The sequence below is a fragment of the Heloderma suspectum genome, chromosome 16 (genome assembly GCF_057233095.1).
Source record: "Heloderma suspectum isolate Gila_16-S chromosome 16, 16-S_ref, whole genome shotgun sequence".
Taxonomy (NCBI): Eukaryota; Metazoa; Chordata; class Lepidosauria; order Squamata; family Helodermatidae; genus Heloderma; species Heloderma suspectum.
In genome coordinates, this window is record NC_139473.1 from 23,634,541 (window position 1) to 23,655,041 (window position 20,501).

The 20,501-nt window shown below is 51.7% G+C and overlaps 1 protein-coding gene across 2 annotated transcripts; it reads left to right on the forward strand.

The window, feature by feature from the left end:
- Nucleotides 1-1,310: 1,310 nt before the first annotated feature.
- NCBP3 (nuclear cap binding subunit 3) lies at nt 1,311-18,998 on the forward strand. Of its 2 annotated transcripts, none has more exons than XM_084822888.1 (13): nt 1,311-1,683; nt 1,920-1,985; nt 3,411-3,516; nt 5,085-5,210; nt 5,429-5,554; nt 6,943-7,016; nt 7,483-7,591; nt 9,415-9,514; nt 13,270-13,376; nt 15,035-15,326; nt 15,886-16,043; nt 16,853-17,017; nt 18,089-18,998. In XM_084822888.1, the coding sequence occupies exons 1-13, from the start codon at nt 1,456-1,458 to the stop codon at nt 18,322-18,324; spliced, it is 1,893 nt and encodes a 630-aa protein (XP_084679014.1). In that variant the 5' UTR covers nt 1,311-1,455; the 3' UTR covers nt 18,325-18,998. The 2 variants fall into 2 exon arrangements, with proteins under 2 accessions (XP_084679014.1, XP_084679015.1); XM_084822889.1 differs by having other exon boundaries at nt 1,363-1,515.
- Nucleotides 18,999-20,501: the final 1,503 nt, after the last annotated feature.

Below are 20,501 nucleotides of genomic sequence, written 5' to 3' on the forward strand. Positions count from 1 at the left end.
TGTACTGCCTCCAGTACCAGAGGCAGCGAGCCTAGGTACACCAGCCGCTGGGTGGGAGGGTGCTGTTGTGCTCATGCTTTGCTTGTGGGTCCCTGGTCGGCAGCTGGTTGGGCACTGTGTGAACAGAAATATGGACTAGATGGGCTCTTGGTCTGATCCAGGAAGGCTCATCTTATGTTCTTACTTGGACACAGGACTCCATGTGAGGTCTGAAGCAAAGGAGAATGTACCGTTACATCTCCTGATCTGAACACTACAGTTGATGCAGCCAAGAACTGCATTTGCCTTCGTAGGTGTTGCATCACACTGCTGAATCATGTGTATTCAGTACTTTGTGAGCTACTAAAGCCCTAGATTCTTTTCCCAGGTCCCGCTCGCAAACCAGGTGGCACCCATCTGCATTTATGTGTCTGATATTTGCCAACCTAAGTGCAGAACTTTACACTTTATCTCTGCTGAAATTCATTTTGTCCGTCCTGTCAAGATGTTAAGGATTGCTTGGCCCGGGTCAGAACTCTGTGGCACGACCCGTGTCCCTTCTCTCTAGGCGGACACAAGAGCTGTTGATGAACGACCTCGGGGTCCTTCCTTTTATGAATCCCCCATTGAGCAAACGATGCCAGCTGAGTGAATAGTCCAAGGATGCAGAATCAAACACACATGCAGGCTGTGCCTGTTGGAAAAGAACAGCTGTCCACCTCAATTCCTGACCCAGATCTAAAGACTCATTTATGGCTCTCCCCCCAGGCACATGCCAGACACCGAGGTGGCGAACCTGGACTGGAGCCCAGTGCCTATGGTGGCTTTGCACAACGAGTTGCCAAATTAACGTTGATGCACCCCATCCACAACCAGGGCGCGCTCTACCAGCCTGCCCTCTTCTCAGCTTGCAGAACAGACAGCACCCATCTGTTTCCCGGGACAGGGGCTGGATCAGGACCGATGCACCCTAAGGAGGCACAGGGGGCCCTGCCGGCGGGTGGCTGATCTGTCCAGGGAGGGCGACCGGCTCTGGAGCACTGTAGGGCAGCCAAGGAGGGCTTCGGTGGCGGAGCGGGCGCGCCCCCAGCGCCCCGCTGCTCCCTGCCTCCGGGGGCCTCGCCCTTGCTCTCGGCCCGCTTGCGGTCGGGGTCCCCGCAGGCCGCTGGGAGCCTGGCGGTGCAGGGGAGGAGGCCGGGGCTGCGCGGCCAGGCTCCGGCAGGGGCGCTCTGCCCCCGCGCCAGCGCGCCGGGCGAAGGCCTCGCGGCGCCCGCCGGCCTCGAGCGCGCGCGGCGCCCGGGGCGGGGCCCGGAGAGGGGCCCGGAGAGGCCGCGCGCGCCGGCGCCCCGCCCCGGGCGCCGCGCTGGGCTTCCGGGCGCCGCCCGCGCCCCGCCGCCGCTTCCGGCTTCCGGCTTCCGGCCCCCTCCCTGGCGAGCGGCCTGCGCGGCGGCGGCTCTCCGCGCAGCGGTGGCGGGGATGGCTGCCGCGCGGGGCCTCCGCATCTCGGCGAAGGCGGCCGAGCCGGAGCCCATGGAGGTGGAGGGGGGCGAGGTGGAGGAGGGCGAGCTGCTCCTGCAGGCCGCCGCGCCCCCCGGCCCGGCCGCCGCGCCGCCCGCCGCGCAGCCGCCGCAGCAGGAGGCCGAGGAGGCCGAGGAGGCGGCGCTGGCCGGGCCGGGGAGGTGCTCCCTGAGGGAGCTGCTGCCGGTAACGGAGCCGGGGACGCGCGGCGGCGGCGGCGGCGGGTGGCTCGGTCGGTCCGCTTGCTCCCCCCGGGGCGGGTGAAAGGGGCCGCCTGCGCGCCTGCGGAGGGAGGGAGGGAGGGAGGGAGGGAGAGCGAGCGCTGCCCCCTGGGCACGTGCAGAGTGCCCTTCCCTACCCAGCCGCGGGAGGAAGGAGCCCGGAAGCACGCCACTTCGTTTACACATTTGCTTCCCTTTCAGGACACCAGCAGAAGATACGAAAACAAAGCTGGGAGCTTCATCACCGGGATAGATGTCACTTCGAAGGTTTGCCGTGGACAATCATACCTTTTCTGCCCAACTTGGAAATACAGAAAATGGCCCGGTTCATTGATACGCTTCTTTACAATGTATATGTTAATTGCACACACTCCCAAAGCAGCTTACAAAGCTCAGAAATGAGACCCAGGCATTACCATCTGAAAGACATGACATAAAAGGAAAAGGGAGGGAGGAGGAAAAATCTCAGGCACTAGATGAATAAGCAGGTAGTAATTCAGCAGGTCACAGAGCCAGCTTTAAGGACAATGGAAGAGCTGCTGTTTCCCTCTGTTGGCCACTGTGATGGCAGTTGGTGGCTGGAGAGGGGGTGCTCGTGGCAGAGCTGTATGCAGGCCTGGTGCCAGCTGCCTGCTTGCTGCTGCTGTCGGACAGCATCGGCAGTGGCAGTTGGCAGGTGAAGGGCAGGAGGCTCTTCACCCTATTAATCCAGTTCCCACTTCGCATGCAGTGAGCAGAGGCTGAGAGGTTTTTCCCAGGCTGCCCATGGAGTTGACAGTTGTGCAGCAAGCGGGGCTTCTGCCCATGGTTCTTTGTGCCTGCAGTGTCAGCCTTCTGGTCAGGAGAGTTTTTCTTGCAGACTTCTAAGACTGTATGTTGTGGCACTAAGACTGCATAGCACCTCAAACACCTTCTCCTGCAAGATGAGTTTTGTTTCAGAAAGAAAATGAGCTCCCCTGTGATGGGGCCCTTGTGCGACTGGGGAAGAGTTAAAGCTCTTCCAAACCCTGCAGTACAGCCAGCAGCTGTGCCAGGTTTGAGTGAGCCCTGGGCAAAGGGCTCCCCCCACCCCCATGCTCTATCAACCTCTTTCTCTTCTGCAGTGCCCTGGTTGCTCTGTTCCCCTTCTCCCCAGTTTACCAGGTGGCGGAGGAAAGTGGTCCCTGTTTTCCTTTTTGAACACTTAGTTTGGCAGGAGCCCCATGCAGCCAAGGCCTGCTGCTGAGACTTCAGTGTGAGTCTCTGAAACGCAGCCTGCATTTTCTCTGCAGTGCATCCTTTCCTGCCTTAAGCTCCGCGTCTTCTTGCTACAATCTTAAAGTAGCTCTAGATTTTAATTTGCCCCAGTGCTTGCTCAATGCTGGCTTTGGATTTCATTACCCCATTCCATCAGGGAGAGCCAGAAGTTTCCAAGCTCCCTGGGGACGTGGGGGAAGGAGCAGGCAGTCATTCCTGTTCCATGGCATGAAGCACCAGGCCATAATTTCTGTTGCTGTTTTGCGCCAGGCAATGTTGCAGTATTTCATCACACTGTAAAAGAAATGTTAGCAAAAGATGGATTCGGCTCTAGGGTTTTAGGACAGCTTTCTCTTCGTCTTGCAAACCAGCCGGGTGGCAGCTGTCATGACTTCCAGTTTGCTTGGAGAGCTAGCTGTAAGCTGTTTCTCCTTTGGGTCCCTTTGCTTTTTGTAGGAAGCGATAGAGAAGAAGGAGCAAAGAGCGAAACGCTTTCATTTTCGTGCAGAGGTGAATCTCGCCCAAAGAAATGTGGCATTGGACCGGGATATGATGAAGAAAGGTACTGAGCGCCGCATGTTGCTATTGGGGGGTTTAGATGGCAAGTGGACTGTCCACAGATTCTTCTTGGCTGTGCAGAACCACCAGCACTTCGATCCCCCTTCTGTACTAGAAGATGGTTTACTTTGGCCTTTATGTAAGAGTGTATTTTTCCTCTCTGGGCTTTCCTGTTTGGTGAAGCAATAGAGATTGTTTTAGTTGTGAAAATGGGCCATTAATGGAAAATGTTTAATTTTTAATAAGCCTTCAAGACATGACTTGTGGCATAAATGTGTGATGCATTCTCCCTGAGCTCTTTCAGTTAGGACCTTTATGCTAGGTTGTGTGTGACAGAAGGTGTGAAAGGTGTGGATTGATAGAGATCAACATCTTCTGGCTTGGTGGGGGGATGAAAGTTTTTTCTGGGAGTTCAGAAATAGAATTTTTGGGGAAAATGGAAATGTATGCACTGCTTCCGTTCTTCCCAGTCCTACAACAACTTTACTACTATAAGAACATAAAGTGCTTTATGTACAACTTAGTACATAATATTGTACCATTTGCCATATTTATTCAGTGTAAAAGTATACATGCCTTAGTTTTATTCAAACAGTCATTACAAATGTGAGTGTTAGAGATGGAACAGTAAACTGCAGTGCTCTAGGGAAGCAAATGTATCTTTGGTTTGGGGGGGAAAGTGAGGAAAAACAGAAACATCAACATTTAAAACATTTAACACAGAAACATCAACTTTGAAATAAAGGAAGTGTTTAATTATTTGGCCTTGGAAAGAGTCAGCATTATCAGGAAACAGAACAAACATACACTCCCCGGTGACTCCATGTGGCAATAGTGGGATGACTGTGTACACCTGCCTTGCCCAGCCTGACCCCCTCCAGCTGTTTCAGACTTCAGTTCCCATCAGCCCCAACCCACATAGCCAATGGTTAGGAATGCTGGGAGTTGTTGCTCAAATATATGGAGGCCACAAGGTTGGAGAAGGCTGGTATACACCATGGACGGGGACCTTCTCTCCCCTGGTCTACCCCCCATCAGGCAAAAGCTGTTGACTGCAATGTCAAAGATGGGCGGGGCCAAAGGTCCCCACTCTTTCTCCCCCACCCACCCCTTCCCTCCTTCCCCCCCCTCCCCTCCCCAACTGCCTCTCCAGTTACAGCGGCTGCCGTTCTGTAATGCTTTAGATTGCCTTACCTAACAATTGCATTGTTAATAGCAATTATTTTAAGGGATTGAAGTGGAAGTAACACCATTTTTTAAAATCCTGCACTGAAAAAGCATTCCATTCATTCTAAAAGGAAATAGTTCCTAAGAGGGTTTTTTCCAATCCCCCCCCCCCGTTTTTATTTTTTCCACTTTAAAAGTGGGGGGAAATATCTCAGTGGGGGAAGGCCTGGTTCCCCTGTTTCCCTTATTTTTATTTGGGCCTTCAGTTACCTGCTGGGGAAATGTCAGCTGCTTTGCCATGGTCTTGTGACGACTTTTTTTTTGCTTTCCTTTCCTTCCCTTCCCAATGTATGTTTACTTCTGCCTGTTGCTGAGACGTAAACTAGATTCTGGATTTCTTTGCAGCCATCCCGAAATTGCGACTGGACACCATCTATGTATATGGTGTCGATGAAATGAGCACGCAGGATATCTTTGCCTATTTCAAGGAGTATCCTCCAGCTCACATCGAGTGGCTGGATGACACATCATGTAAGTAGCTGAGGGTGGCAAACCGTGGGCAGAGTTGGGGTGACTTGGTGACCAGATGTGTTTGAGTGTGTGTTGGCATCTTCTCTCTTACTATGATATTTCTCTCATGCACCAGACAAACTAGGATGAATCTCTGTGCTTGCCCTGAGCAGAAGGGTGTTGTGTCCTTAATGTTTTATCTGGCTGTGTCACCAGTTGAATCTCTGTTTTCTTTTAAGGTAATGTTGTCTGGCTTGATGAAGTGACGGCCACACGAGCACTCATCAACATGAGCTCCATGCCTGAGGAGGAGAAGATGAAGCCCCAAGAAAACAGCAAGAAAGTGGTGGACTCTAACAAGAAAGGTAAAGCAGTTCATCCTTCCGTCCTTCCCAGGCCAGAGAGCCCTGGGCTTGGAAGTGCAGCACTCCTGGGCACAAGGTGGGAGCTGCTTGACGTGAGTGTGCAACTCCTCCACCCTCAGAACCAGCCAGGGCGGCTTTGGCTTTGACTGTGGAAAGTGCCTGTTCAGACCCTCATACACCCAGGAAACTCCCCATTCCTCAGCCCAGTCTCCCTCTCCAAACTTTTGAAAGACTCCAGCGTGAAAACACGGGTGTGCTCCCTGAGGCGCCTTCAGCTCATTGGCAGAGTGTGTGCTTTGTCCGTCACTGAAGGTCATCCCACTTCATCGCCATTGAGAAAAGGCTCTTGGCTGCCTGGGCTGGGAAGGACCTCGGAGAGTCAGGTTAGACTGCAGTGGACTAGGCAGACCCTTCGTCTGACTCCACATTGGGCAGCTATCTGTGATCCTAGGATTACGTCCACGATCCTTTTTCTGAGCTGCTTTTCCATGCAGGGCCTTCAGGGTGGCCACACCAAAGGAGAATGCACGAGTGGCCCAGGCAGCAGGCAGACTCAGCAGGAGCGGCTCCCCTGCAGGCCCAAGGGCTATTGGGACTGCAGCACTCCTGCCTTGCTCTGCCGCTGCAGCCTTGGGCAGCATGGCTTGGCTGCTGGCTCCTGCAGCAGCTCCTCCCTCTGGCAACTGGGTGGCTCTCCTTGGGCCTCGGGTGCTCTCCTGTAGTCCAGGCCCATGCATCTCCCGGGAAGGTGCTTTGCACCGAAGCAGGTTGGTGATTCACCTGACCCAGCATTGCCTGTGCCATGGGCAGGGATGTAGCTCAGTGGCAGAGCTCCTTCTTGGTATGCAGCAGTCCCAGGTCCAATCCACTGCAGCATCTCTGGGCCGGGCTGAGAAGGCCCTGGCCCAAGACCCCGGGGAGCCGCAGCTGAGCAGGGCAGACGGTCCTAGCCTAGCTGCGGCAATGATGCTTCCAGCACAGAAGGGCCTTTCCCAGCCCTCCCCACCGGAGTCCTCTGGACCGGGGCATGCTGGGGGCTGAATGTGGGCGCACCTGTGCGTGCCGCAGTTCTGCTGCCCCCGAGCTACATGCCTGTTGCAGAGCTGTCTCCCTTCCACACTCTGTGGGAGAGCACAGCTCTGCCTTGGGATGGTGCTCCGTTGGTGTCCCTCTGAGGGGCTGCTGCCTCTCCTGTCCAGCCCTGCGCTGCGAGGGTGGTTAGCGTGCAGGGTGCTGGCCCTGCTCCACTGCTCCTGTGGCAAGATCCCGTTCCATGGCGTGGCGTCTCCGGAAGCACGACACAGGGCAGTTCTAGGTAGTGAACCAGGCTGTCATCCACTGGCGTGTGAAAATGTAATGGCAACAGATCTCTTTGTGCTCCTTTTTAGAGAAACAGGAGGACAGCTCAGATGACGAGGCAGAGGAGGGTGAGGTAGAGGACGACCATCCGAGCGATACAGAGGTCAGTGGAGGACGCTTTGGTCAGGGCTACATCTGTTTATGTGAGGGCCATAAGCAGAAGCCCCAGATAAGAGAGCACTGAGCTGCACAGTTGCCAGGCTTGTCTGAGAGACCTGTTGCTAGACTGCAGCACTTAATGTGGCAGATGGGAAATCAGAGTCCTAATGCCCCCGTGAATAAAACTCCTTTAACACCCAGGCAAGCATATCATGAGAAGTCCAGCTGAGCCCTGCTGGAGCAGACCAGGGGGCCCATCTCTCTTCTCTCAGAGGCCAAGGAGGGAAGCCCCTGGCCCTCCCGACCTCAGTGGGGTAGCCATGGCCTTTGAAGGGGCAGAGGGGAGCAGCACTGGCCTGTTTGTGTCCATGTTGCCTCTTCAGTCTGGGCTGGAACAGACACACCTTTTCCTTGCGGTGGTTTCAGTCCTGCGGAAATATGGAGCCTGACAGATGATGTTCTTTCCACAGCTGGACACTCTCTCCCAAGTGGAAGAAGATTCCCTCCTGCGGAACGACCTTCGCCTGGCCAGCAAGCTGGCCAAAGGCAACAAGGTCTTCATGCGGTTTGCTACCAGAGGTAAAGAGTCCAAGCACCACGTTAAGCCAGCCGTGTGACCTCAGTAAGTGATGGTTGGCCCATCTGATGGGCCACTTGCCTATCCCCAGAGATGGTTGTCATAAAAAGGGGCTTCTTTGCAGAACTTTCCACGTAACAAGGTGGCATTCGTGGTCAGCAGAAGTTGCCACCTTGCCAGAAAGTGCTTCTGGCCAGCATTGGCCCCTCGTGACCAGGGATGCTCTTTCAGAGCCTGCTTTCCCAAATGCAGGAAAGCCCAGGGGCTGTTCAGCAGGAAGGAAGGGCTTGAGCTTTGTCTTTGGCCTTGTTAGTAAGTGGGACTTGCATGTTGCTTCCTGGCTTCTCTTCTGGCTCTGGCCCTGTGTGGGCCACCTTTTCCTAGTGGGTTCATTCGGGTGACTTGCTAGGATAGGGGCTCTGATTAAATTTCTCTGGTACAAAGACAAGCACCTGTCTTTCACGGGGGTGGCTGGACGTGTGCCACCAGCCCTCCTTGTCAAAGTAACTCAGCAGCCAAAGCAGAAGGAGTGAGAGAGCGCCTCATGCAAACCACAGCTCCCACTCCCCACAACCCCTCTTCTCATACAGCAGCCCCGCAGCAAACCTCCCAGGAAATGGAGAGCTTTCCTCCAGAGCTGTAAGAATTTAGGGGCTCTGATTCTGTCAGGTCCCAGCCAAGCCATATTTGAGGATTGCCAAAGTAAAACAAAGTCACAAATGGATCAGTTTAACACTTTATTGATTACACAAAGATGATAAATGGGTGCAGAAAGACTAGTAAACAAAAGAAACCTCACAGATCCCTTCGGCTGGTTGAAACTGACACCATTGCCACAGTTGAGTGTATATCTGGATTCCCAAGATATATGAGACGTCGCCCCCAGGAACAATAATCAATTCTCCAGGCTGGTATAAACACGTATACCCCCATGGAGTGAGACCAAATTGGTCAGGCCTTAGCCCAGTCTTTTATAACCTTCTCTGATATTCTAGAGCATGCTCAAAGCATCGCAGGCAGGTGAAACAAACAGATGGAAATTAGACAGCTGCGTAACTGTTGACATGAGGATTGCACCCTTATCAGCATCAATCAGCTATTGTTAATGTGTGGATTGGTGTCTGCTTGATACCAATCTCCCCATATAAGAAGCCTACCGAAGGCTGCCCATTATAGAGGTCTACTTAGTTACTAATAACTGCCCACTATGTTAGGCTATTCAGGTCTCTGTACAAACAGCATATAGGACACTGTGTCAGTTCAACTCCTGACTCCTTGCCAGTTCTTCTGGTGTCAAACTCGCTACAAGAGTTTTCCTGCTCTGACAGCCCAGTGATGGAAGCCAAAGCACTTGGTGGCTTTCCATTTGTTTATGAGCTCAGCGCCAGTGGTTGGCTTTACAGCCCAAACACACTGTGGACTTAAGGACTGACTCCTTCCGCAGGAGCCCACCCGCTCTCTTGGGTCATGGTCAGCCCTGCTTGTTGTGTCCTTGCTTTCTGAAGTCTGGCTGGTGGTCCCACAAGGGTGGTGGGCCTGGGCTCTGGGAGTCCCTTCTGTCCTGCTCCCTCATCTTGTGTTGTTTTTAGACTCTTGGTGAAAATGCTGTTTTTTCAGAGGGTATGTGGTCTTCTTGGCAGCGGCATCTACTGCCCTTGATCCTGGTGGCTGTTGGGCCCCTCTTGTATTTTCTGCTGCCTTGTTGCTTAGTGATTTCAACCTGGTTTTATGGTCTTATACGGGGGCTCTTGATGGGCAGGGAGGTGAGAGGAACACCCATCCACCAACCAATTGCCGTCTGTGAGCTTTTCTTCTCCTCCTGCAGATGACAAAAAGGAGCTTGGGGCTGCCAGGAGGAGCCAGTATTACATGAAATATGGGAATCCCAATTATGGAGGCATGAAAGGCATCTTGAGCAACTCGTGGTGAGTGGGGGCGGGCGGAAATTTCATTGTCAGGAGCTCAGTGTGGTTTTGCCTGTTGGCCTGACTGCTCCTTTTTTCCAGGATCTCTTCCTCTTCTCGCTTCTGTCATGTCCCAACATGCCAAGGCCCCTCCCTGGAGGCCTCTTGCTCTGTTTGGCAGCATCACTCAGTGGGCTTGTGTGGCTTCTTGGGGGCTGCCCTCAGCCCCAGGATTTTCCTGGGGTGTGGATTCTGTGGATGGGCTGTTATGGGGAGACACATCAGCTGGGACGGGGCAGACGCTTAGGAGGACCTGGGGGGGCTGCGGGTAGGGATGTATGGAACCCCTACCTTTTGTTCCGGGGGGGGCGATCCGCTCCCCCCCCCCTGGAATCCTCCAGAGCGGCTCCGCGTCTGCTAGATTCTGTGGACCGGCACTCCTGCTCCGGATCCTCAGCCAATATGGCAATATGGCAACAGCCGCCATTGCTGTTTTGCTTGGAGAAAGACAGCTGCAAATGACATAGTGGACGCCACTTGCGGCCGTAAAGCCCTGAGTTTTACCTAATCACAGCTGTTTACAGCTCTATTTACGTAAAACTCAGGGCTTTACGGCTGCAAGTGGTGTCCACTATGTCATTTGCGGCTGTCTTTCTCCAAGCAAAATGGTGATGGCGGCTGCCATTGCTGCATTGGCTGAGGATCCGGAGCAGGAGTGCTGGTCCTCGGGAGGCGGAGGTCAGTGGTGCCAGTCTGCTGCAGATTCCAGAGGCTGGATTCATAGAATCATAGAATAGGAGGGCTGGAAGGGACCTACAAGGCCATCGAGTCCAACCCCTGCTCAATGCAGGAATCCAAGTCGGAGCATCCCTGACAGGTGGCTGTCCAGCCTCGTCGTGAAGGCCTCCAGTGTGGGAGAGCCCACCACCTCCCTAGGTCATTGGTTCCACTGTCGTATTGCTCTAACAGCCAGGAAGTTTTTCTGATGTTCAGCCGGAATCTGGCTTCATGGAACTTGAGCCCATTATTCCGTGTCCTGCACTCCGGGATGATCAAGAAGAGATCCTGGCCTTCTTCTCTGGGACAACCTTTCAAGTACTTGAAGAGTGCTGTCATATCTCCCCTCAGTCTTCTCTTCTCAAGGCTCAACATGCCCAGTTCTTTCAGTCTCTCTTCATAGGGCTTTGTTTCCAGTCCCCTGATCATCTTTGTTGCCCTCCTCTGAACCCTCTCCAGTTTGTCTGCATCCTTCAGAAAGTGTGGTGCCCAGAACTGGACCCAGTACTCCAGATGAGACCTAACCAGTGCTGAGTAGAGGGGAACTAGTACTTCCCGGGATTTGGAAGCGATGCTTCTATGAATGCAGCCCAAAATAGCATTTGCCTTTTTTGCAGCCACATCACATGGTTGGCTTATATTCAGCTTGTGATCGACAACAGTTCCAAGATCCTTCTCGCTTGTAGTGTGGTTGAGCCACGTATCCCCCATCTTGTAACTGTGCATTTGGTTTCTTTTTCCTAGGTGCAGAACTTGGCATTTATCCCTATTAAATGTCATTCTGTTGTTCTCTGCCCAGCGCTCCAGTCTATCCAGATCACTTTGAATTTTGTTTCTGTCTTCCAAAGTATTAGCTATCCCGCCCAATTTTGTGTCATCTGCAAATTTGATCAGCATTCCCTGCACCTCCTCCTCCAAGTCCTTAATAAAAATGTTGAAGAGCACTGGGCCCAGGACTGAGCCCTGCAGTACCCCACTCATTACCTCTCCCCAGTTTGAGAAGGTCCCATTGATAAGCACTCTTTGAGTCCGATTCTGTAGCCCACTGTGGATCCACCGGATTGTTGTTTCATCTAGCCCACTTTGAGCTAGTTTGCTCATCAGGATACCATGGGGCAGTTTGTTGAAAGCTTTGCTGAAGTCGAGGTATATGATGTCTACAACATTCCCACGGTCTACAAGGGAGGTTACTTGATCAAAAAATGAGATCAGATTTGTCTGGCAGGACTTGTTTTCGACAAATCCATGTTGGCTTCGAGTAATCACGGCATTGTTGTCAAGGTGCTTCCAGATGGATTGCTTTATGATCTGCTCCAGAATTTTCCCAGGGATTGATGTCAGACTGACTGGTCTGTAGTTCCCAGGTTCCTCCTTTTTACCCTTTTTGAAGATAGGGACAACATAACCCCTCCTCCAGTCATCTGGCACTTCCCCCGTCCTCCATGATTTCTCAAAGAGAATAGACAGCGGTTTTGAGAGTTCTTCTGCCAGTTCCTTTATGACTCTAGGATGCAGTTTATCTGGCTCTGGAGATTTGAACTCACTGAAAGTAATGAGGTGTTCCTTGACCATATGCCTATCGATCTCAAGCTGCAATCCTGCCCCTTCAGCCTGTACTTCGCCTTTGCCAGGGGGGTCATAGACCCTCTTTTGGGAGAAGACTGAGCCAAAGTAGGAATTGAGCACCTCTGCCTTTTCTTTGTCATCTTTTATCATTTTGCCATCCTTATTTAATAGCTGAACCACCATTTCTTTCCTCTGCCTTTTACTATGCACGTAGCTGAAGAAAGCTTTTTTGTTGTTTTTAGCATCCCTCGCTAACCTCAGCTCATTCTCAGCTTTAGCCTTCCTGACGCCATCCCTGCAATTCTGTGCTATCTGCCTGTACTCTTCCTTTGTTACTTGGCCTTCTTTCCACTTCCTATATGTGTCCTTTTTTGTTTTCAGGTCATCCCTAAGCTTTTTGTGAAGCCACATTGGCTTCTTCTGTAGTCTTCCACCTTTTCTTCTTGTTGGAATTGCTTGTGATTGTGCCTTGAGAATTTCCTTTTTTAAAAGCTCCCACCCATCTTGGACTCCTTTTCTCGCTAGCATCGCTTGCCATGGGACCTTCCTGATAATTGTTCTGAGTTTATGAAAATCAGCTTTCCTAAAATCCAGGGTACGCATTTGACTACACTCGGCTTTTGCTTCCCTGAGAACCAAGAACTGAAGTACAACATGGTCGCTTTCCCCCAGAGTTCCTGTAACTGCTACTTTATCCACTAAGTCATCTCTGTTGGTTAGGATCAAGTCAAGGATAGCCGATCCTCTAGTTCCTTCCTCTACTTTCTGTAGGAGGAAGTTATCCGCCACACAAGTCAGGAATTTCCTGGAGGGGCCATGTTTTGCAGAATTTGTCTCCCAACAAGTATCGGGGAAATTGAAGTCCCCCATTACTACTACATCATGCTTCCTTAAAACGTTGGCTATTTGCTTTTCAAAAGTTTCATCCTTGTCTTCTCCTTGATTGGGTGGCCAATAATCAATTCTCCAGGATTCTTTGGAATCCTGGAGAATTGATTATTGTTCTTTGAAATCCAGCCTCATTTGAGTCCGCGGCGGAATTCTCTGCCATCCACAGCTGCAGGAGCACTGGCTCTTGGATGTAGTCTGCTAGCGTGGCGGGGAAAGAACCTGGAAATTACTGTGTTCCTTGGACATGTTCCTTTGAGTGGTTATAGCAAGGGATGCCTGCATCTCTGCCAGCCTGGAACAGGACAGAGGTCTGGGTGGGGTTCTTAGTCCATGGCGTGGCTGTGCGAGGGACTCAGTCTTCTGGGTCCACTGTGAAGAGACGGAGATATGCATCCTGCCCCCTGCGAGCAGTCACCCTTCACATCTGAATCTCTGTAGAGTTTGGCCCAGTCTCCTACTGAAGGGTGCAGGCAGGGCACTTCCTTGTCCTTGCTGATGGTGTATGTGATGGCTTTTTCCCCCTTATTCTTGTGGCCTTCCAGGAAACGGAGGTACCACTCACGCCGACTCCACCGTGATGTAATCAAGAAAAGAACTCTCATTGGGGATGATGTTGGCCTGACACCCCCGTACAAGCATCGTCATTCGGGTGAGTGATGGCTGCTCTTGAGATGCCCCAAGTGTGTGTTGCAGTTGGCCTGAGGGCATTGCAGAAGTGGAGGACAGAAAGTCTTCTTCTAGTATTTTACTCCTCTGCCAAAGTAAAGCCACCTGCTGCTGCTTGGTTTTACAGTCACATAGTGCCTCTGGTAAAATAGGCTGTTGTATCATGGCAGTGCTGTGTGCAACCTACAGGCTGGGGAAGGGCTCAGTGGTCCAAGCCCAGCTGTGGAAGAGGGAGCCAGGGTGGTTGCTAGAGCTGTCATGCCACCTGCTGTAGGAAATCCAGGACAACGTATGGAACGTACGAAATCTCGGACCACTGTAAAGCAGCCTGAAGACCAATAGGCTGAAGGCAGGATATCACTATTGTGAGTAAGGAATAATGCCATAGGAACAAAAACAAATCTTGCTATGCTGAGCGAAGCAAATTTCCACTTTGAACTTTCAAAAATTCTTCCTTGGGGAAACCCAAAAGCACATATGCAAATGACATCCACAAATAATCACAAGATTACCACAGGGGAAGCATTCATCCTCTGTGCGGATAACTTGAATACAAACATAATAACTCTATAAAAATATGCTAGAAATCCTGCGATTGACTTAGGGAGCAATCCGGTGGCCCTGAGACAGCGTCTGAGGGGCCGTAGGGTTGTTCGGAGTCTCACCTCTGAGGTCAGCAACAGTGCTCCGGCCTCGGAAGGGGGAGTCTGAGATCTGTGTGTCCTCATGGGGCCCCACCAGTGAAGAAAGAACTGCACTGGCTGCCCTCCAAGGGGGCGTTTCAGTGGGCAGGGAGGGGAGGAGGCTGGGATATAAGCTCTCCTGAGGCCTCCCCAGCCTCCTTCCCTCCCCCTCTGAAGTGCCCTGGCTGGATGGGTAAAAAAACCCATCTAGCGAAGAATGCAGGGTGGGAAGGTGGGGATCTCCTCCGCTGCTCCTCCTGCCCTGCATGGGATGATCACACGCCTCTGAGTTTGGGGGCTGAGTTGGGATTACTGAGTACACTAATGACACTTAACTCAGTTTTGGGATGCCAAAAAAAGAAGTGTTTGTTAAAATCCAGTTGGTATGGTTTCTCTTAATGAATACAATTGGTTATTAGATTTATTATTCCTTGCAAGGCTGCCTAGACGCTGCACAAAGCAGAAAAGGTGGTGGTGGAACTTCATTACTTTTGTCCTCAGCTTGGCTTATTGACATGGCTTTTGCCAACTATATTTTCCTGTGTCTGGTGTGCCCCTTGTTTTACCTGCACACCCTGCTGCCTCACCCTTCCAGATCAGCAGGTGGTCTGTCCCAGTATGGGCTTGCCGCACACACTGCTGGGATGCTGGGAGGCTATTGTTATCATTGTCTCATCAATGTGCTCGGGGCTTTGTAGAGTAATAAGCAAAAGTGGCTCCCCAGCGTGCCTGCAGTCTAGTATAGACTATTGAGGAGAGGGGAGGGGAATGCTTGTGGAGCGCCTGCTCCCTTGGTTTGCTGTGGCGGGGCCGCTGGGGTCAGCCTGGGCTTGCCTTGCAGTCGTGTAGGGGCCACCTAGCGCAGGGCTTTGGTTTCTGGCAGTGTTCTGTTCATTTTGGCACATGCAATGGGACCTTGAGATTTTTGTTATTTCCTGTCTCTCAAAATGACCTGCAGGTTTAGTCAATGTTCCTGAGGAACCCATTGAGGAGGAGGAGGAGGAGGAAGATGATGACGATCAGGACATGGATGAAGATGACCGTGTCGTTGTGGAGTACCGAGATGAGCTGCAGGCTTTCAAGCAGTCCCGTGAGCGGAGTGCTTCTCGGCGGTCCAGCGCCAGCGAGTCTGACTCGGACGAGATGGACTATGACCTTGAGCTGAAGATGATCTCAACTCCCTCCCCGAAGAAGAGCATGAAGATGACCATGTATGCAGATGAGGTGGAGTCTCAGCTGAAGAGCATTCGGTATGGCACTCTTCCCTCCTCGGTGATGCCTGGCTTCCATCTGTCCTGTGAATCCTTTCGGAAACCTCTAAGCCCCAATTCTCCAAGAGACCTGGTTAGGCAGTTGCCAGGTTAGGCAGTTGCCAGGGAGACCTGATCGTCTTGCTGGGACCAAGGAGCGGAAGTGCGAACTTGGGCCTGTGCCCCACTGCCCTTGCACTGACAACCAGGGCTGGGGAATCCCCGCCCGAGCCAATACCCTGCAGAGGCCTTCTCTGTGTTAAGGCCTTAAGTTGATGTGGGAGGGATGCATCCTTCCTGTCCTGGGGGCAGCTCAGTGGGGGCCAAAGTGAGAATGCCTTCTGGCTATAGGACAAATGGAATTTTATTTTGCTGTGAGGCTGAACTTGCTTGGAAGCTCTGTGTGCGCTGCTTTCTCAACAATCTTTCCCAACAAGGAGCACACTGACAGAGAGTAAAACCTCCCAAACGTTCTCTTCTGGTGCACAGTATTATCACGCATGCATGCGCACAGATGTACATGTCTTGAGTGCCTGTTTTGTTTTTTAAATCCATGTAGGAACTCGATGAGAGCAGACAGTGTAGCATCCAGCAATGTCAAGAATCGGATTGGAAGCAAAGGAGTGCCAGAGAAAGTTGCTGATGTGCGACTCCTGCTGGAAGAAAAACGGCATGGGAATCCTGGCCAGTCCCCTCCTCTCAGCTCTGTGAAATCAGGTGTGTGTGTGTGTGTGTGTGTGTGTGTGTGTGTGTGGGGTGGTGGGGTCTCTGCTGCTGGGTGTCCTAGGTTGCCCTTGGTTTGGGGAATCTGGTTTTGTAAGCAGGGTTGCATTCTTGATACGATGTATGTGGAGCACTCCGAACAGCCTCCCTCTCAAGTCTCTGTTCAGCCTCCATTCTCAGTAACAGAGGTATTCACTCAAGCAGGAGGGCCAGCGAGATGTGGAGAAATGCCAGGTGCCTCTGAGTTGCTGCCTCCCGTTTTGCACGGTTTTGAACGGAAGACCTGCTGAAGCAGCTGACACTTGTCTTCAGGGCTTTTTCTTCTGATCACCCACTGATTCTTCATGCTGATTATTGGAGGGCGGGGGGGAGAGAACGTGTGCACCTATCTCCAAAGTGGCCTTTGAGGTGTCTCTGGTCTACAGCTCCCCTCACTAGTGGCTATGCTGGTTGGGGCTGATGTGAGTTGCAGTCCAACAACATTTGGAGGGCCACAAGTTGTCCACCTGTTACCTAGAAGCTGAAATGCCTACAAGGCTCATCGCTGCTCTTGGAATGTGTCCAGGATACATTTTGGAAGAGGAGGCCTAGTGAACCAGTCCTGGGTCACCTTTCCTTGCCTGTCTCCGCACAGGGCTTTCTATCCAGTCCGTTTCCCCTCCCTGCCACCTGTGTCCCTTCTATTGGATGCTCAGGTCGAGGGGTGCTGGCCCTACACGCAGCTGAGTGAGTGCGTTTCTTCTGATAGTCCATGGGGATGTTGGGTAACAGTACATGACTGATGGTTGGGGTGTTGTTTCCAGATGTCCGGCAGAGGCTTGGCAAGAGGCCGCACTCCCCTGAAGCCCAGCAGCCCAGCGGCCCCTCCCCATCTCACCGTGAGCCTGTGTCCGATGTGCACAGCCGGCTCGGGATCCCCAAGCAGGATGGGAAAGGCCTGTACTCTGATACCAGAGAGAAGAAATCTGGTCAGTGCTATGTGGTGCCAGGCAACCTTGCTGTTGATGGCCCAAAGGGTTAAGTGGGGATTTCAGTTCATGGCCGTTGAGACGGCAGTTGACTTTTAAAAATGGAAACTGTCACACAACTGCAGTGCATAACTTGCGAGCTCTTATGGCGTAGGGGCTTGGTGGGTGGGAACATCCCCTCCCTTGGTGGGTGGGAACTATCCCCTCCCACTCCCTTGGTGGGAACATCCCCTCCCTTAGGCTAAAATGCCGCTTTCAGCTCCTTGGAAGATGGGCTGGAGTGAGATAAATGCTGCTCCTGTTGAATTAGGGCCAGCTCTGCTTTCAGGAGGACCGTTGTGAAAATGTTCTGGCTCATGTCTCTCACTGTGTGCATCAGAACAGTCCATCCACTCAGGGAGGTCTGGTAGACATGTGTGGATTCCAGGGGGCCCATTCACTGCTTGGACTTAAAGCAGGTCTTGTGGAAGGCGAATAAGTGCCAGACCCCTCCCATGGCTCTATTTTCTGCCCCAGTGCGACTGGGCCCCTGGCTGGGCATGTGAGGAGGGCGAACATGGATGTTCATGTCAGACGTGTGCCAATAGCCTGGCATTGCTAAATGCTGCCCGGTGGAGCTGTTGACGGGATTCAGTCCAAAATCCTTCACATACCAATTTTGGCTCTTCTGAGAAACCTCCCTGTGGTGCTGATGTCCAGCTGCTCCCCTTGTTTCAGCACTACTTTGCTTGCCTATGAATGCTGTAGGAGCTGGCTTTTGTTTTAATTTTGCATGGAATGCATGGTTGGAAGGGCAGGCCGTGGCCCTGCAGCGGTTCGAGCCAGACCAAAGGGCAGGCCCTTACCGAGCTAGGCAGGACCTTTGCTTAGGAAGCGCTGGATCTGGAAGCCTTTGGGGGCAAAAATACTTGAAATACATGAAAGGGAGTGACACTTTGATAAAGCAGAGCCGTGTTTGATCATTCACCCTCCCATGTTCAGAGTGCTGGGGGTGGTTGGGTGCTTGTTGGAGAGGATGCTTTATTCCTGTGTACAATTTCTCTTCGAACCTTTCTCTTTGTATATTATCAGCAAACCTATGGACACGTTTAGGATCAGCATCCAAGGTGCAGGAGAAGGTCCCTGAGAGAGCTGAAAGGCCCACGGCGTCACCTGAAGAAGAGGACTCTGAGCTCCAGCGGGCATGGGGAGCCCTCATCAAGGAGAAGGAACAGTCCCGCCAGAAGAAGAGCCGGCTTGACGACTTGCCCTCCCTACAGATTGAAATCAGCCGGGAGAGCACCTCCGGCTCAGACACAGAATCCTGACAGCCTTTGGGACGCTGTCTGGAGACCTGGCCCTTGGCCTCCCCCGTGTAACTGGCCTGGCCTTAGGAGCCTGGCTGTGCCAAACACCCTCCAGCCTCCTGCTCTGAGGAATCTACAGCACATGGTGGTCCTGTGGGGCAGAGGTGACCTTGGCAGAGTGAGTGTGTGTGTCTGTGTTCCCCTAGAGTGCTGTCTGGGGCTTTGTAGAAAAGTTGTATGTTCCTAAGATTTCCCACAGACTGCTTTTAGGGGGAGGGGAAGTTTCCAGCTGTTCCTCAAAGGATATGGAACTTTACTTGTCGATCACATTTGCCTTTCTGGTCCTTCTCTGGGCAGCCAGCGAGGGCTGGCTCTGTGAGTCAGCTCCAGCCGCCACTGCCGCTACCCCCGTCTCCTGCAGAATGACCAAGAATGTAAATCCAGGCAAAGGCAACGCCAGGCATCTCCTCTGCCATCCATGACAGCAGTTCTGGATATAACCCTACTTGACTTTCTATGTTTCAGGAAACTTTCCTACCTAAAATGAAGATTGAACAGTTGGTAGCCTTTGAAAGGATGCATACAATCCTGGAAGGTGCTTTTTGTCCATTATTGAAAGTAACCTTAAAATAATTTCCATCTGTATAATGTTCAAAGGAATCCAGCAGTGGAAATACTAACTTTTATTATTATTATTATTATTATTATTTTTTTTTTTATATATATATATATATATATAGATAGATAGATAGATAGACTTTTTTGCTGTTGGGTACAGTGAAAGCTACCGTGGTGGTTTCAAATGTGCAGTTCAAATTATATATATAAAAAATATGAGAGGGGTGTGTGTGTGTGTGTGTGTGTGTACGCACGCACATATAGGATAGAATGGAATCTCAGTGTGTAGCATCTGCTGGGAACTTCTGCGCAAGTCCTTCCAAAACGAATGGGGGTTGGGCAAGGAGCAGTTCCTGATGCATCGTGGCCCTTTTACAGGAAGTTTGCCTTCCTTCCATCACTGTTTCTCATTGTCATGATATGGATGTCTGTGGTGGATTTTCCCTCATGTCCCCCAAATGCAGGGTGGTTTCTTCTGCTTTCTTCCTTGGCAGAGAGGCGAGGCTTTTCTCACCTGTGGGATATTGTGACACTCTTAAAAGCTCGGGCCAGTAAAATGTGTAGTGAAATGTTCTTGCCCTGCCAGAATTTTGCAGAGCCTGTCCATGCAGTGTGTTTTCAGTCCCCTTGCCTCCTCGTGGCTCCACGTCAGCACATTCCTTGGGTCTTCCTTCTTTTCTCTTTGAACGAGCAGGAGCCTGTCCTTCCATTTTTATCCACAAATACTTTGAGGCTTTCAATAAGCAAGGGATCATCTGCTTTGAGCTTTTTTGACAGCCTAGAGCCTAGCAAGCTTCTACATGACCAAATCTGGCAAAGAGCGGGTGGTCAGCCTAACAGCATTTGGTTTCAGCAGCTTTCCTGCTTTGTAGTGACCCTCATCTATTTAAATATGGCTTTAAAGGATCTTGGTTTGTCGCTCCTAAACAAGCCAGGGTTCGTAACTACCCAGAGAGTAGTTGGGGTAACAAATGGGCGTCTTGTGTTCAGCCATCACAATAAGCTCGTGCAAACAAACAGGCTGTGGGCAGCAGCGTGCTGTTTGCTCACAGTAAGCCAGGAATCCTGGCTTATTCTGTGTGATCATAGACAGTAGATTTCAGAAACACATGAATGAATGGCACAGGCAGAAAGGAGGTTGCCATAGTGGTTGGAACAAGCACTCCCGTTTCCTGTGGGAGAACTGCAGGCTGATAAGTTTGCTCCTCCTCCCCATTTTGCAAAAGTAGTGGAAGGCCTCTCTGGCTGGGTTGGCTGTTGGTGGCAATAGTTCAGCCGTACCTTGGAATTCTTGCTTTGAGTTTTTCAATTGTACATTTTATTGTGTGTACTAAACAGAACAAATGGCAGACACTTGTTGGCTAGTGGTGTCCAGATGGGGCCAGCTTTTTTGTCGCTTTAATGTATAAACCTAATGAATTTTCTGCTGTTGTTACTATTAATATTTTGGAATGCTTCTGGAAGAGTGAGATGTGTTATAGCTGCAGCTGTCTCTCCCTCTGGTCCTCCACGTGCCTCACAAGATCCTCTTGTCAACGACTGGCTCCTGTAGTTACAGGGTATCTCTCAAGCTGCACTGC

Bases quoted from the DNA above. Each gene is read 5' to 3' on its own strand.
- NCBP3 (XM_084822888.1), top strand. From the start codon at position 1,456: ATGGCTGCCGCGCGGGGCCTCCGCATCTCGGCGAAGGCGGCCGAGCCG. The intron at 1,986-3,410 runs GTTTGCCGTGGA...TGCTTTTTGTAG, and splicing joins GGATAGATGTCACTTCGAAG to GAAGCGATAGAGAAGAAGGA. The intron at 7,592-9,414 runs GTAAAGAGTCCA...CTCCTCCTGCAG, and splicing joins CATGCGGTTTGCTACCAGAG to ATGACAAAAAGGAGCTTGGG.